This window comes from Ostrea edulis, chromosome 8 (assembly GCF_947568905.1).
Source record: "Ostrea edulis chromosome 8, xbOstEdul1.1, whole genome shotgun sequence".
Classification (NCBI taxonomy): Eukaryota; Metazoa; Mollusca; class Bivalvia; order Ostreida; family Ostreidae; genus Ostrea; species Ostrea edulis.
The window spans coordinates 29856647-29869706 of record NC_079171.1 but is presented as its reverse complement, the minus strand read 5'-3'; the positions used below and the strand labels follow the sequence as shown (position 1 = coordinate 29869706).

Sequence of the window (13060 nt, the reverse complement as noted above, 5' to 3'; positions counted from 1 at the left end):
GTTAATTATTCCATGCCACTTCGTAGCAAATCGTTTCAAACAGAATTAAGAAATTCTTTTGGCTTGCATCTTCTTGTTCCTCACATGAATTCCATTATGAAAGACCTTGACTAAATAACAAATACACCTTATAAAGATGTCCAAAAGCATGCTTCTCTATCGAAGATTAGCATAATATATTACATTAGAACCGGGGTATATAATGTTTAATGGCACACCAGTTAGATGAATAAATACGCCTAGTAATACGATCTTCGTCTGAGGCCTCCACGTCCAATACCAAGAAATCCACCTCCGACACCGCCGCCCCATCTGTTAAAACGTCCGCCACCAATAAGTCCGCCACCCAGTCCATATCCTCCATAATATTCGCCTCCCCATCCTCCACTCCCGTAGGATCCGTACCACTGACCGTGGACAACAGAGATCAGCACACAGGCCACCAGGAGAGCGAGACAGACGGATTTCATTTTGAATCTCTTTGTATCTAGAAACGAAATACAAGATATAGAATTATGAATGTCACAATTTGATATATGGATACATAGTTTGTGTGAAAAGTGAACATGTGTTGATATTGAAATATGCTAAACGAAAGGTGAAGATAGTAGTCTCATAACTCCTATAAGGAATGCAAAATAGAGAGTTGGGCAAACACAGATCCCTGGATATACCATATAAACTTATGGCACATGAATTCATATTGAAATTATTTACTTCTTTATAATTCTGTAGTAATCCAAATACAATGATCCACTTCAACCTCATCCCACCCTGACACAATTTAACTATATTATAGTTTCGAATGAAGTGTTTTCTGATTATTTGAAATATAACAGGAATTCCGATTGTATAATACAGTGGAATTTTACAACTCTATATGTTTTAAGGGATTGCATGTGAAAATAACGGGTCAATGCTTTAAAATATTCTCAAGGAAGAATAATTGCTGACGAATTTTATCCATATTGATTCAAAAATAGAAAAGGTAAAAATAACGAACACTGATCCATCTCATAACTCCTATTGTATTACTTACAGGAGTTATGAGATTGATCACTGTTTGTTATCTTCACCTTTCATAAGGAATACAAACGTTAGGCAATCAAGGACCTCTGGATATACAAGAGGTCGGATCAGGTGCTCAGGAGGACTATGCATACCCTGTCGACCGGTCACACCTGTCGTAGGTCCTAGATCTTGATCAGGTATACAGAGTAATCCGTTGTGAAAATCAGTGTGTCAAGAACGGCCTAACTATTGATATTCAATCATCCAGTCAGCATTTCACCCAATGACAGGTTTTATTGGCAAACTAGATCGTTTTCTGGGAAACACTCACTTTAAACGATCTTGTTGAAACTTCTGTAATATCAACTTGTTTGTCAGCTAAAAGTTACGATAATTATCTTTAATATATCAATATTGTTATGACATGTAGTAAGCTTACCTAATTGTCTAAAATATTTTGATGTGACTACTGCAGACTGTGTTGTGATAAAGAGTAGATGTGAATTCACATTTCAATATATACTCGGACAGAACTGACTTCTGTGACGTGTTTTGAATTCCCGTGACGCATTCTCGTGTGATTCAGAGGATGATAGATAAAATATTTTGTAATAACGCACAATGCGTGATCTCTACGTTGTTAATCGCGCAGTCTGTTCCCACTGTCATGAACCTAATTGTCCCGAGACGTCAGCGATGGTCAGTGTTATGACGACTGAACAATAACATTCGTACGTCCACTATGTAGGTCAAGGACTATCTCCTTATGATTATTTTTAATCCGTGATTGCTAACATTATTACAAAAAGAGGTCTGTATACACGGCAGTGCCACGCGTCATTGTTTATGTATTGGCGCGGCCAGGTTAGTGACAGCAAGGACATATTGGTCGACTGGTCAGAAAGTTATAATATATTCACGGTATCTATGGGATTGATCACAGTTCTTTATCTTCACGTTTTTATTGATCAATTTCAAGAAGGTGTTTTGGGGTTATCATCTGAATCAGATCACATGAGAGTACGTCACGGAAAAAGACGAAACGTCAGAGAGAGAGAGAGAGTTCTGTTTGGGTTTAAATTGGCATTTGAAGCAATGATTCACAGCACAATCTGCAGTATTCACATCAGAATAGTTTAGATAATCACGTAAGTTTACTACATGATATAGTGATAATGACCGCATTGATATAAATATTCTAGATTTTAGCAATTTTAGATAATCATCATGTGGGTTTTTATTCTTAAGGGAATGTTTAAGACAAACAATAGATATTTAGGAAAAGAAAATATTTATCTTTTCTTCATTATCTGTAGAAAAGTGCATTCAATCTTCTACGATTTTCTAACACCTAATACGACAAAATATTCCAAGACTTCTTTATACGTATGATTATCACCAATTTTGAAATAACCACATTCAATTTGCTTTCACATGGGACTTCGTCAGTGAAATTCCCTATTACATGAGTACAGGTGGTCAGTGTAAAAGAAGTAAAATAAAAATAGACAGATGATATTTGAAATTAGATTCTAGTTAACTCGAGAAGAGAAAAATGACTACCATGGGTTGTTTTTCTCCTCAAGCAGGTACTAAAAATTAAGTAAACCATTCTGATGTCAAATCATGTCCTACATGTTATACATTAGCAGTGTTTTATATATTTCACACTTGTTACATTAAATCTCATTCACACATGGCGACATCCATAATATCATATATTGTATTTCGTTTCTAGATACACATATATTCACAATGAAATCCACCTGTCTCGCTCTCCTAGTAGCCTGTGTGCTGATCTCAGTTGTCCACGGTCAGTGGTACGGATCTTACGGGCGTGGAGGATGGGGAGATGACTATTATGGAGGATATGGACTGGGTGGCGGATACTACGGGGGCGGAATGGTCGGTGGAGAACGTTTTAACAGATGGGGTGGTGGTCTTGGAGGCGGATTTCTCGGTATTGGACGTGGAGGTCTCAGACGAAGATCGTATTACTAGGAGGATTTATTCATCTTGCTGGTGTGTCATTAAGCATTCTACACTTTTGTGATATTTTACAAAAATACTCTATCGATAGAGATAATCATCCACATTTCTTAGATGTACAATTCTGCTGAAACCAAGGTCATTCATAATGAGATGTTTGTGTGATATAAAATGGAAATACAAAATACAAAATATTTGTTATTTCGAACTAAAGACTTTGTACGGAGAATTATGACAGTACTAATACCTATATTGTTGCGATACATTACATCATTTTGCCATTAATTTTTTGAAATAAAAGTTCATAGATGACTCTTTTGCATTTTGTCTATATCAACCCCAAATGTAAAATTTACTCACAAAACATCTTTACAACCATGATCGCATTTACATGAAAATGTGAAGTTAACGAACAGAGATTAATTTCATAACTCCTATAAGTTAAATAAAATAAAGAGTTGGCCTATCACTAACTCCTGGACATACCACAAGTGTGATCAGGTGCCTAGGAAAAGTAGGTCTCCCCTAATGACTCATCACATCCACTGTTTGCCATATAGTTTGAATAGACAATGGGATACTTTATATTCAAGTCCATTGCAAACAACAAAAATGTAGGCATACCAAATATGTATGGATAAAGCGAATTCATTATCAAAATAAATGGAAATTTGATAGAAATTATGAGATTGATCAACTTTATGACAAACGGGATTATTTCAGCTTCCCCATCGTCAACTTCCCATATTTATATAGCATTATTCCATCATCACCTGCATATGGAGTTTATATCTCTCAGCTGATTCGATACACAAGGTCATGTTTTGCAGATGGTCATTTTTGAAACTGAGGCAAGCTACTGACAAACAAGTTGATGGTACAGGGGTTTCAACAATCTCTTTTAAAGTCTGCATTTCGGAAATTCTATGGTCGTTATAACGATCTTGTTTGCCATTACAACCTAGCATTGGGTCAAATGCTATCTCAAGTGTTCCGTACCAATTGTTAGACCGTTCGTGATACACTGATTTTGACAACGGATAACTCCGTTTAGCTGATCAAGATATAGGTCTCACGGCGGGTGTGAGCGGTCGACAGGTGATGCTTACTCCTCCTAGGCACCTGATCACACATCTGGTTTGTCTAGGGGTCCGTGTTCGCCCAACTATCTATTTTGTATTGCTTGTGGAATTTATAAGATTGATCACTGTTCGTAATCTTCACCCTTAATGACACACTTAACAAATTCTTTACATTTGTCGCCGTCACTCGATGTATAGTTATGACGTCATCAGTTTATTTCCATATTAATCAGACACAAATTATACAACAACAGTATACCATTTGATATGTCTTTCAATCTTAGTAACCGAATGGTTTTTATGTGCATTATTAAAACTTTCATGAAATTAAAATCGAAAGTAGATATGTATACTTACTGTTATACATATATCATTATTCGCTGATTTTATTGCAGGAAAGATTGTATAACCTGCCTTAACGTACCCGCGTATGAACACAGTTAAAAGACATAGGAAAAATATTGCAAATATTCCACAGTCGCAAGAATACGGTGTAATGCTGTAATTACCCTATGTTTGATAGCATTTAAAGTCAGTATTTCACAAATTCTCTCTCGTTATAATGATTTAGTTTGCCAATACAAGCTATCTTTAGATCAAATGCTGTCTGGCATGTTTCATACCGATTACCGCTATTGGCACACTCTTCTGACTACGGATTACTCCGTTTATCCGATCAAGATATATGTCTCACGGCGGGTGTGACCGGTCGACATGGAATGCTATTCCTTCGAGGCACATGACCCCCACCTCTGGTATATCATTGTTTGCCCAACTCTGTTTTGTATTCCTTAAAAGAATTTTGAGATTGATCAATGTTCGTTACCTTCACCATTCATTTTAAAGGAGCTGTCTTGAAAACTAAGATCTTTGAACTTTAATAAACGTAGGATAAAATACGTGTTGTGGGAATGTTAAGGCGACCTTTACAAGTACACTTCAATTGATCATCAAAATACAACTGAATTCATGTGCATTGCAAACATGTATCTCTCTTGACATACCAGAGGTGGTATCAGGTACGTAAGAGAAGCAAGCAATCCCTGTCGACCGGTCACACCAGCCATGGACCTCATATCTTGATCAGGAAAATTAAATAATCGGTAGTCAAAATCAGTTTTCCAAGATCGGCCCATCAATCGCTATGAAATAAGTAAGACAGCATTTGACCTAATGAAAGGTTGCTTTGAAACCGGTTCACCACAAAGACCATATAATATGCGTAATGCTGACCTCAATTGAGACCACCGAAACCCCATCAACATGAACATGTCTACAACCTGTCAACCTATCGTTAAAATACAATTGTATTCATGTGAAAGGTGACGATAATGAACAGTGAATGTGTATTGAACTAATGCAGTTTTACTTTTAAATTTTATATCTAATTATTTTGTTACGATTTTTGAAATATTTGAGGGATAGACACAGGGCGAAATTGATTCATGCAGTCGACTGAAAATTCACTGAACGGTCTAAGAAGGTGGGTTCCTATTGTTTCATTCAATCACCCCTCAGCAACCGTTCATTCATGAGTCAATTTACCCATTGGCATAGCTCCAGCCTGGGGAGAGGGGAGGGGGTGCGCCAGAAAGCTAGATTGAAGATGCAATATACAATGTTTTCTTTTTAAATACGCAAGTCAAGAAAAAAATCCGTATTATAAATGTCTTTGTATATCTATTTATTGTGCAATGTTCTTCATCCGTTTATTATTCTTCACTCTATGATACTTTCTCTTTGTAATTAGTATGAAAATATTCCTCATCCTCATTAAGTAGGCAAAATGCAATATGAGATACTTAAGAATTTTATTTCAACATATATATGGCAAAATACTACAATATAAAACAACACCACATATGTTAATACTGTTCAATTCAGGAATAGACATCTCCTGTAATATGTATCTTCTTGTTGATACAGGTATTACATCATGAATGGTCCTGGTTTCATTACAATTACCGATACACGTCATAAAGCTATCAAACAGCCTGTTTCTCTATCAGATATTTCCATAAATATCACAAATGTATAGAATATTTAATGGCACACTACTTTAAGGAATAAATATGTATAGCAGTATGATCTTAGCCTGAGGCCCCCACTTCCAATACCGATAAATCTTCCTCCGAGACCGCCACTCCATCTATCAAACCCTCCGCCTCCAAACAATCCGCCCCCGTATTATCCGCCACCCAGTCCATGTCCACCATAATCGTCCCATTCTCCAAGCGCGTAGGATCCGTGCCATTGACCGTGGACAACAGATATGATGTCTAATGGCACAAAGTAAAATGAATATACACGCTTAGTAATACGATCGTCGTCTTAGGCCGCCACGTCCAATACCGAGAAGGCCGCCTCCGAGACCGCCACCCCATCTATCAAACCGTCCGCCTCCTATCAATCCACCCCCGTAGTATCCGCCACCCAGTCCATATCCTCCATAATAGTCATCGTCCCAATCTCCACGCCCGTACGATCCGTGCCACTGACCGTGGACAGCAGATATCAGCAAACAGGCCACCAGGAAAGCGAGGCAGACGGATTTCATTATTAATCTCTTCGTATCTGAAAATGAAATACAATATCTAAAAGTATGGATGCCACGATGTCTCGATGCAAGATTTATGTAACACGAGTGAAATAAAAATAAACCCAAACAAATAACTGTTAAAATGGTAACTATGTAGCATATGATTTGTAATTGAAAACATATATTATGATATTTCTTTATACGTCTGCAAAGAAAAAAAGACAATACAAGGATCATATTTTAACTCCCTATAGTAAATACACGTATGTTCTAAATTTGACTGAAGTTTGTCAAATTATTTTGTGACTGATACTTAAACCATATTTCCTACCATAAGACACTTTATCAATGACCAGATGTCTTTATTCAACACGAACTTTCAAGGTTTTTTGAAATATGATTAAAGAAGGTTGGTTTAAGATACACTGCTAATCGAATTTTCTTGAAATATTCTTCTAGTCAATATAAGGATATTAAAACTGAATATGCATCTTTAAAACTTCATTCATGTACCCATAATATTTTAAATAGAACTTCTTCAACAAATTCCACATTGTTAAAACTATGAAATTTTACAATTTCACTTTGACAACCTCATATGTACAAATGGATTGTATTTGCAAGCATAGGGTAAACGCTTTGAATTATTCTCAGAAAAAAACCCATTGCATCGGTTTTCGTCCATAATGATCCAAAATAAGCTAAACTTAATTTTATTACAATGGATGAAAGGTAAACATAACGAACAGTGATCAATCTCATAACTTCTATAAGTAAGACAAAATAGAGAGTTGGGCAAACACGGAACCCCTGGACACACCAAAGGTAGGATCCGGTGCCTAGGGGGAGTGTGAATCCCCTGCCAACCGATCACATCCGCCATGAGGCCAATATCTTCATCAGGTAAGCGGAGTTATCCGTAGTCAAAATCAGTTTATCATGAACATTTCAGGATTGCTATATTATGTATCAAACTTACCTAAGTTTTCTGATGTGAATTATGCAGATCCTAATGTGAATGGTATAGAGTAGGTTTCACATGTCAATATATACCCAGACAGAAATCACCTCTCTGGCGTTTCGTCTTACGCATTCTCATGTGATTCAGATAATGACCAACCAACGCTTTCGTACCATAGAACAATACACCGTCTCTCTCTCTCTTTGTGACAAGTCACGTAACATGCCCTCCCGGTCATAAATCCATGACTTCAACAATGGATAGTCTCACGACAACTGGACTATAACATGTGTACATCTACGCTGTAGGTCAAGGTTTACATCTTTACATTTATTTTTAATTTGTTTCTGCTAACATGATTACGAAAATAGGTCCGTATTCATTATTACCAACAGTAGCCTGCGGGAATGATAAAAAATCTCGTTATCATCTCAGGATATTCAACGTCCGATTTCCGTTTAACCCCTTCTCTACCGTACCGGTCAATTTGACCGGTGGCGCGTAAAAACAGGGCAACGCAAAAGGAGTGCCTCTAAATCTTTGAAACTACAGTCATAAGATATATGATTTATATATCATATTTTTGGAAATTTCCTCTATTTTTTGACTATGTAAAAATCAATAAAGTAAGTAAAGCCATTAGATTCAAAAAATCATTTAAAGTGAAGGATGGCTTCGTCTAAATATGACGCAACGCTTTTTCGCAAGGTCATTTTCCCCCTCGATATGATTTTTTATATTTTCCTTATGAATTCAATATTTTTTATATTTTTGAAAAGCATATATTCCCTGCTTTCAGAAGATATAAAAATTATTTTTAATGCCTGGCAAAGTTATAAGAAAATTGCAATTGTTTGCACATGTACGTTTTCTTACGATTTTATTTCTCAATGTTTAAACATAACGGCGTTTTACCTATATTTATATATGGAAATAGGGAAAAATAAATACAGCCTGTAAAAGTAGAGGACATTTTCATTTTGATGGACCCTTATTCGTGTTATAATTCTCGGTAGTTTTTATATTACGATAAAATGAAATTGGGACATGCTGCGCGGTTTTCTTTAAAATTAGCGACAAAACGTCGTCGCTAAAAGCGATCGAAGCGCGTCGCACAATAAAGTGGTGAAAACTATTGTCATCTTTTAGTAAATTCAGTACCTTTTGATACACTAAAGCAATATTCACATATGTATGAAATAATCAGCCAGGTATTTTCTGCTGTTTTTAAAGCATAAAACGAATATTGGTATATAACAGTTACACAACCTACATGTAAATTCATAAAACACCTATTGACAATGTTACATCGGCAGAGTGAATTTAAAAAAAATTGAAATACTTCAATTTCAGATATAAACGTTATATTTGTTCGGAGTAGTAATAATTTTCCCCCTGCCAAACAAATAAAACTAAAAAGAAGTTCGCATATAGCCTATAGGCCTATAGTTATTATTTTTCCGTGATCGGGATCGCGGGTCCCGCGGGTTTCTTTGAAAGTGTGCACTGGCAAAACACGTGTTTCCGTTTCAACGAAAACAACAACATAGTTTCACTGTCACAGGGAAGGCTTGTATTTTACATCTTTAAAACGACCTGATGTCAGAAGAAGATGCCCTGGAATTCCTGTTGCAGGATGACCCAAACGATCATGCATTCAGTATAAACATGTACATGTAAGTTGATATAGCCACATAGGCCGACTAGAAAAAAAATTGCAGATTTGTTATGAAAAATTCACGATTAATCAACGCAATTTGATGCCATAATATGTCGTTTCATGAAAGAAAATATTTATATGTTATGATATCTAAACCAATTGTTTATTAAGAGCTGACATCATTTAATCTGTCCTGGTCCGGCATCAATCCGTCTGATTAACACCCCCCTTTTTCCAGAATTCTCTCCTTACCTGACGCGCGAGTGTAAGAAGTGGGTGGATTTAGTGTACAATGAGAAGGGGATGGTGTGGTTTTAATCAGACTGGGCATTCATGGCCGTTGGTTAGAGGGCTATTTTCCAGGAATTTTCCATGTTTATTAAAAATTATCTTTCTATGAAAAGAAAACACAATCTGTTAGGAAAACAAATATTACGTCATTGTAATGATAGAATTTATTATCATAATTTGAATTATTTTCTTCATATTGTAACAGAAATATAAACGAAATATGTGTTTGGGCCGAAATGGGGGGCGGGGGAGGGTACGTAACACCAAAGTCTGATTATGACAGGCTAATGAAAAATCATATAGATTTCTCTTTTATCGAAATGCATGTATTTTATATACACTGAGTAGCTTATGATCATAAATTACATGTGATCCATACATGCTGGTACTGGTATGCTATGAGTTATAATCTTGCCTAGATTTTCTCTGATTTCGACTAAATCCACACGCCATCAGAGTACCATGCAAGGGGATTTAGACACTGTGTACCATGAAGAACCAGTTCAGTTCTACTTTTATATCTGGGGTCACATACTTTCGCTCAGAGTTGCAGTATTTTCGCTGGATCCTGTAGGTTTTAACCTGAATTTCTTCAGTACCCCCCCCTCCCCAATGTATATGCTAGGCATAATGCTGACACCTACATCATGCATATTTTTTTTTTCATTACGCACTCTGCTACACTTGCAATTTATAATAAATTATTCCATTCATTTCTAACACATGTACGTACGCAATCCCCTACCAAATGTCACTTCAAATACAGGACATCTCTATCTTTAAATAAATTTGAGCTATACTTAAGTGCAAAACTGTCCCTTGCTACCATGAAACTTATATTTTGCTTTAAAACATAAACCAACAATTCTTAATTGTAATTTTTTTTTCATCTTTAAAAAGGGTATTGCCATCCCAATATTTAGTTGGAAGTTCCCAGGTATAGTCCACTAGTGACAGTCTTCTGGCAAATCCAGGCATGTGATGGAAGGATGCTGATGTGAAGGACACAAGGACACCTGATCCAAGAACTGTGGCATTTCATGCAGAGTGACAACCTGACATTCAGTTGGTATGACTCTTTGAGGTTGAATACACGGTTAAATCTGTATACATTTGGTTAACAATAAAGAATAATAAATAAATCCAGATAATACATTCACAAATGGAATCACGGCACCATGGTACACTGAATTGCGTGTTTTACTGGGTTTTTTTTTTTTACTGCATTACTAGGTATCACATACATACAAAAAGAGACAAAAAATGGAAAATTATTATTCTGTTTCTAATTATAAGGCATGACAAGTTTTCTAAATGCTGACAAAAAAGGTATGGTGGCCAATACTCATTTTATATGCAATTTCCTTTCAGATATTGGACCCGATTATTCAGAAAACTGCAGATTTTAGGATGCTGTTTTTGACAGAAGATTTGGTTCTTTCCATCTGTATTGCCACCAACCATTATGTTGAGATGGTCATATCTAGGGAGAAAGATTGTCATTATACTTCCCAAGGAAGTTCGCATACTCTCACTGAAGAGGAATTGTACAGGTATTACTAGTTTTAAAGTACCGATATTGTGACGGTGATTTTCAGTTTAAAACGAATAATAATATGCATAATAAAAGGATTATCTTTACCAAAATCAATCTTGCTGTGCGTCTAACACATTTATTAGATGTGTACTACAATTACCTCTGATAAAATTTCATAAGTAATTAATGCATACTAGTGATTTTCAGAGGGCCTTGGCATTCTCTACCCAGAGTTCCGTGCGCTCCTCGCACTATACCTCTGTCAACGGCTTTTTACAGAAATCTTGTAGAAGTTTTTTTGATCCAACATTTATGTTTTGGACTAAATATTTAGTCATATTATGATATATTTTTGGTGCAATCAAATTGATGCTTACTGTAAATTGTTTAAAATCGCCGTTTTCTGATCATAAGTTTGGAACTACTTCATAATATGCGCATGAATGTAGGATATACACGTGGTGGAGATTTAAATGTAAACATGGAATCAAAAGTAAGAAAGGCTGTAAAAATACGATAAAACTTGTGAAATAAAAGACAAACAGCTAAATGGTAAATATGCACGTATTAAAGTGTCAGTTGGCTCTGAAAAAAGCCTGATGTATCACCTGTTACCAGAACTTTTAAAGGGAAAGGAAACCGAAAATAATTGTTTATATCATGTGATTATATTGTCACATGGTTCCATGCGTTGACAGAAGTGTATGTGAAGCTTGCGTAACGCGTCCTCTGGTGAGAGAATGAGGGCCTTGGCTATAGAAAACATTTACAGAGCCAATTGAGCATTCAAAAGCTCTGACAATACATTAGTATTTATGGCTAAGTATTAAGAAATTCTTTTTTTCCAGATTTTTGTGTATTATCTTATACACGTTTGCTGTGAAGTTCCAGTCGATAGACAGATATTGGTCAATGCATGCCCCTTTCGGAACAACCCAGTACAGTGTATCAGGAATGATGTCTAGAAATAAGCTTTAAGAGGTTGAATATAAGAACATTTTTGTTAAATATGATGCAAGTACATTTAAATCTAGTGATTGAAAGTAAGTACTTGAACATTCGTATGCGTTGAACTTACAGAGGAAAAACGGGTAGTACTTTTTGATAACATTTGATAAGATGCTGTAACTGCTGTTGCTTAGGAACCAAATATATTTGAATGCAAAAAATTAAATTATTTTAGATTAACAATAAAGATCTTTGTTTTAATGTTGCAATATTTATTCTATTCAGTGGAACATAATGACAAAACGTCATATTATTAGAAAATGATGGATATGTACAATGTATATAAAGTACAAAGTTTCCATTTTATGACCTTTGACCTTAATTCTCTTCATCATATTTTTTGTTAAAAACCTTTTAAAATGATTAAGATTTATTTAAATATTATATTTTTAGAATAATGTGACATTTACTAATCATCATTCAATGTAATTGTGTTTAAATTGTGTCAAATGTATGTAGAAAGGCAAATTATGGTCAAAATTGTACTACGAGTGTTATTACTTAGCAACCACAAATATTTGTTTGTCAATAAAATTGTTTAATTTGATTGTGATGCGTTTGTAGTATTTTTAAAGGTGCATCAGCTCATACATTTAGAATTTCCTATTTTGACTCTAATCTAGTGAGAGGGGTCGTAATATATATATTTCAGACCAAAAAAATTGCAAAAATGTGCACATATATGACCTTTGACCCCGTAGATCTCTTTGAGGTCATGGGATACCTTGACAAACTTTATAAGAAATTATTCCCTGTCCAATTCCTAACAAAATTATGTGTCATATCCCTATCCCAAATCGTGATACATGCAGATTTTATTCGATGTAAAAATAATGTCATTTAGTCTTTAAAAACCTCTAAAATGTGCCCGTAGAGAAAGGGTTAAGGGAGTATATCAATAACTTACAATCTTTTTCAAATATTGGATACATTGATACAGTAGATATATATTAAAAATCAATGTTATAGTATTTCCTGAAAT

The 13060-nt window shown here is 35.4% G+C and overlaps 1 protein-coding gene across 1 annotated transcript; it reads right to left on the bottom strand.

Moving 5' to 3' along the window:
- Positions 1 to 239: 239 nt before the first annotated feature.
- Positions 240 to 6639, bottom strand: LOC125663062 (acanthoscurrin-2-like). The gene is made up of 2 exons (XM_048895379.2): positions 6435 to 6639; positions 240 to 487 (listed from the first exon to the last, which is right to left on the bottom strand). The coding sequence occupies exons 1-2, from the start codon at positions 6637 to 6639 to the stop codon at positions 240 to 242; spliced, it is 453 nt and encodes a 150-aa protein (XP_048751336.2).
- Positions 6640 to 13060: the final 6421 nt, after the last annotated feature.

Excerpts from the sequence above, each read along its gene's own strand:
- LOC125663062 (XM_048895379.2), bottom strand. The coding sequence starts at position 6,639 with ATGAAATCCGTCTGCCTCGCTTTCCTGGTGGCCTGTTTGCTGATATCT. Across the intron at positions 488-6,434 it reads TCTCGGAGGCGGCCTTCTCG|ATACAAAGAGATTCAAAATG; the intron begins GTATTGGACGTG and ends TTTCGTTTCTAG.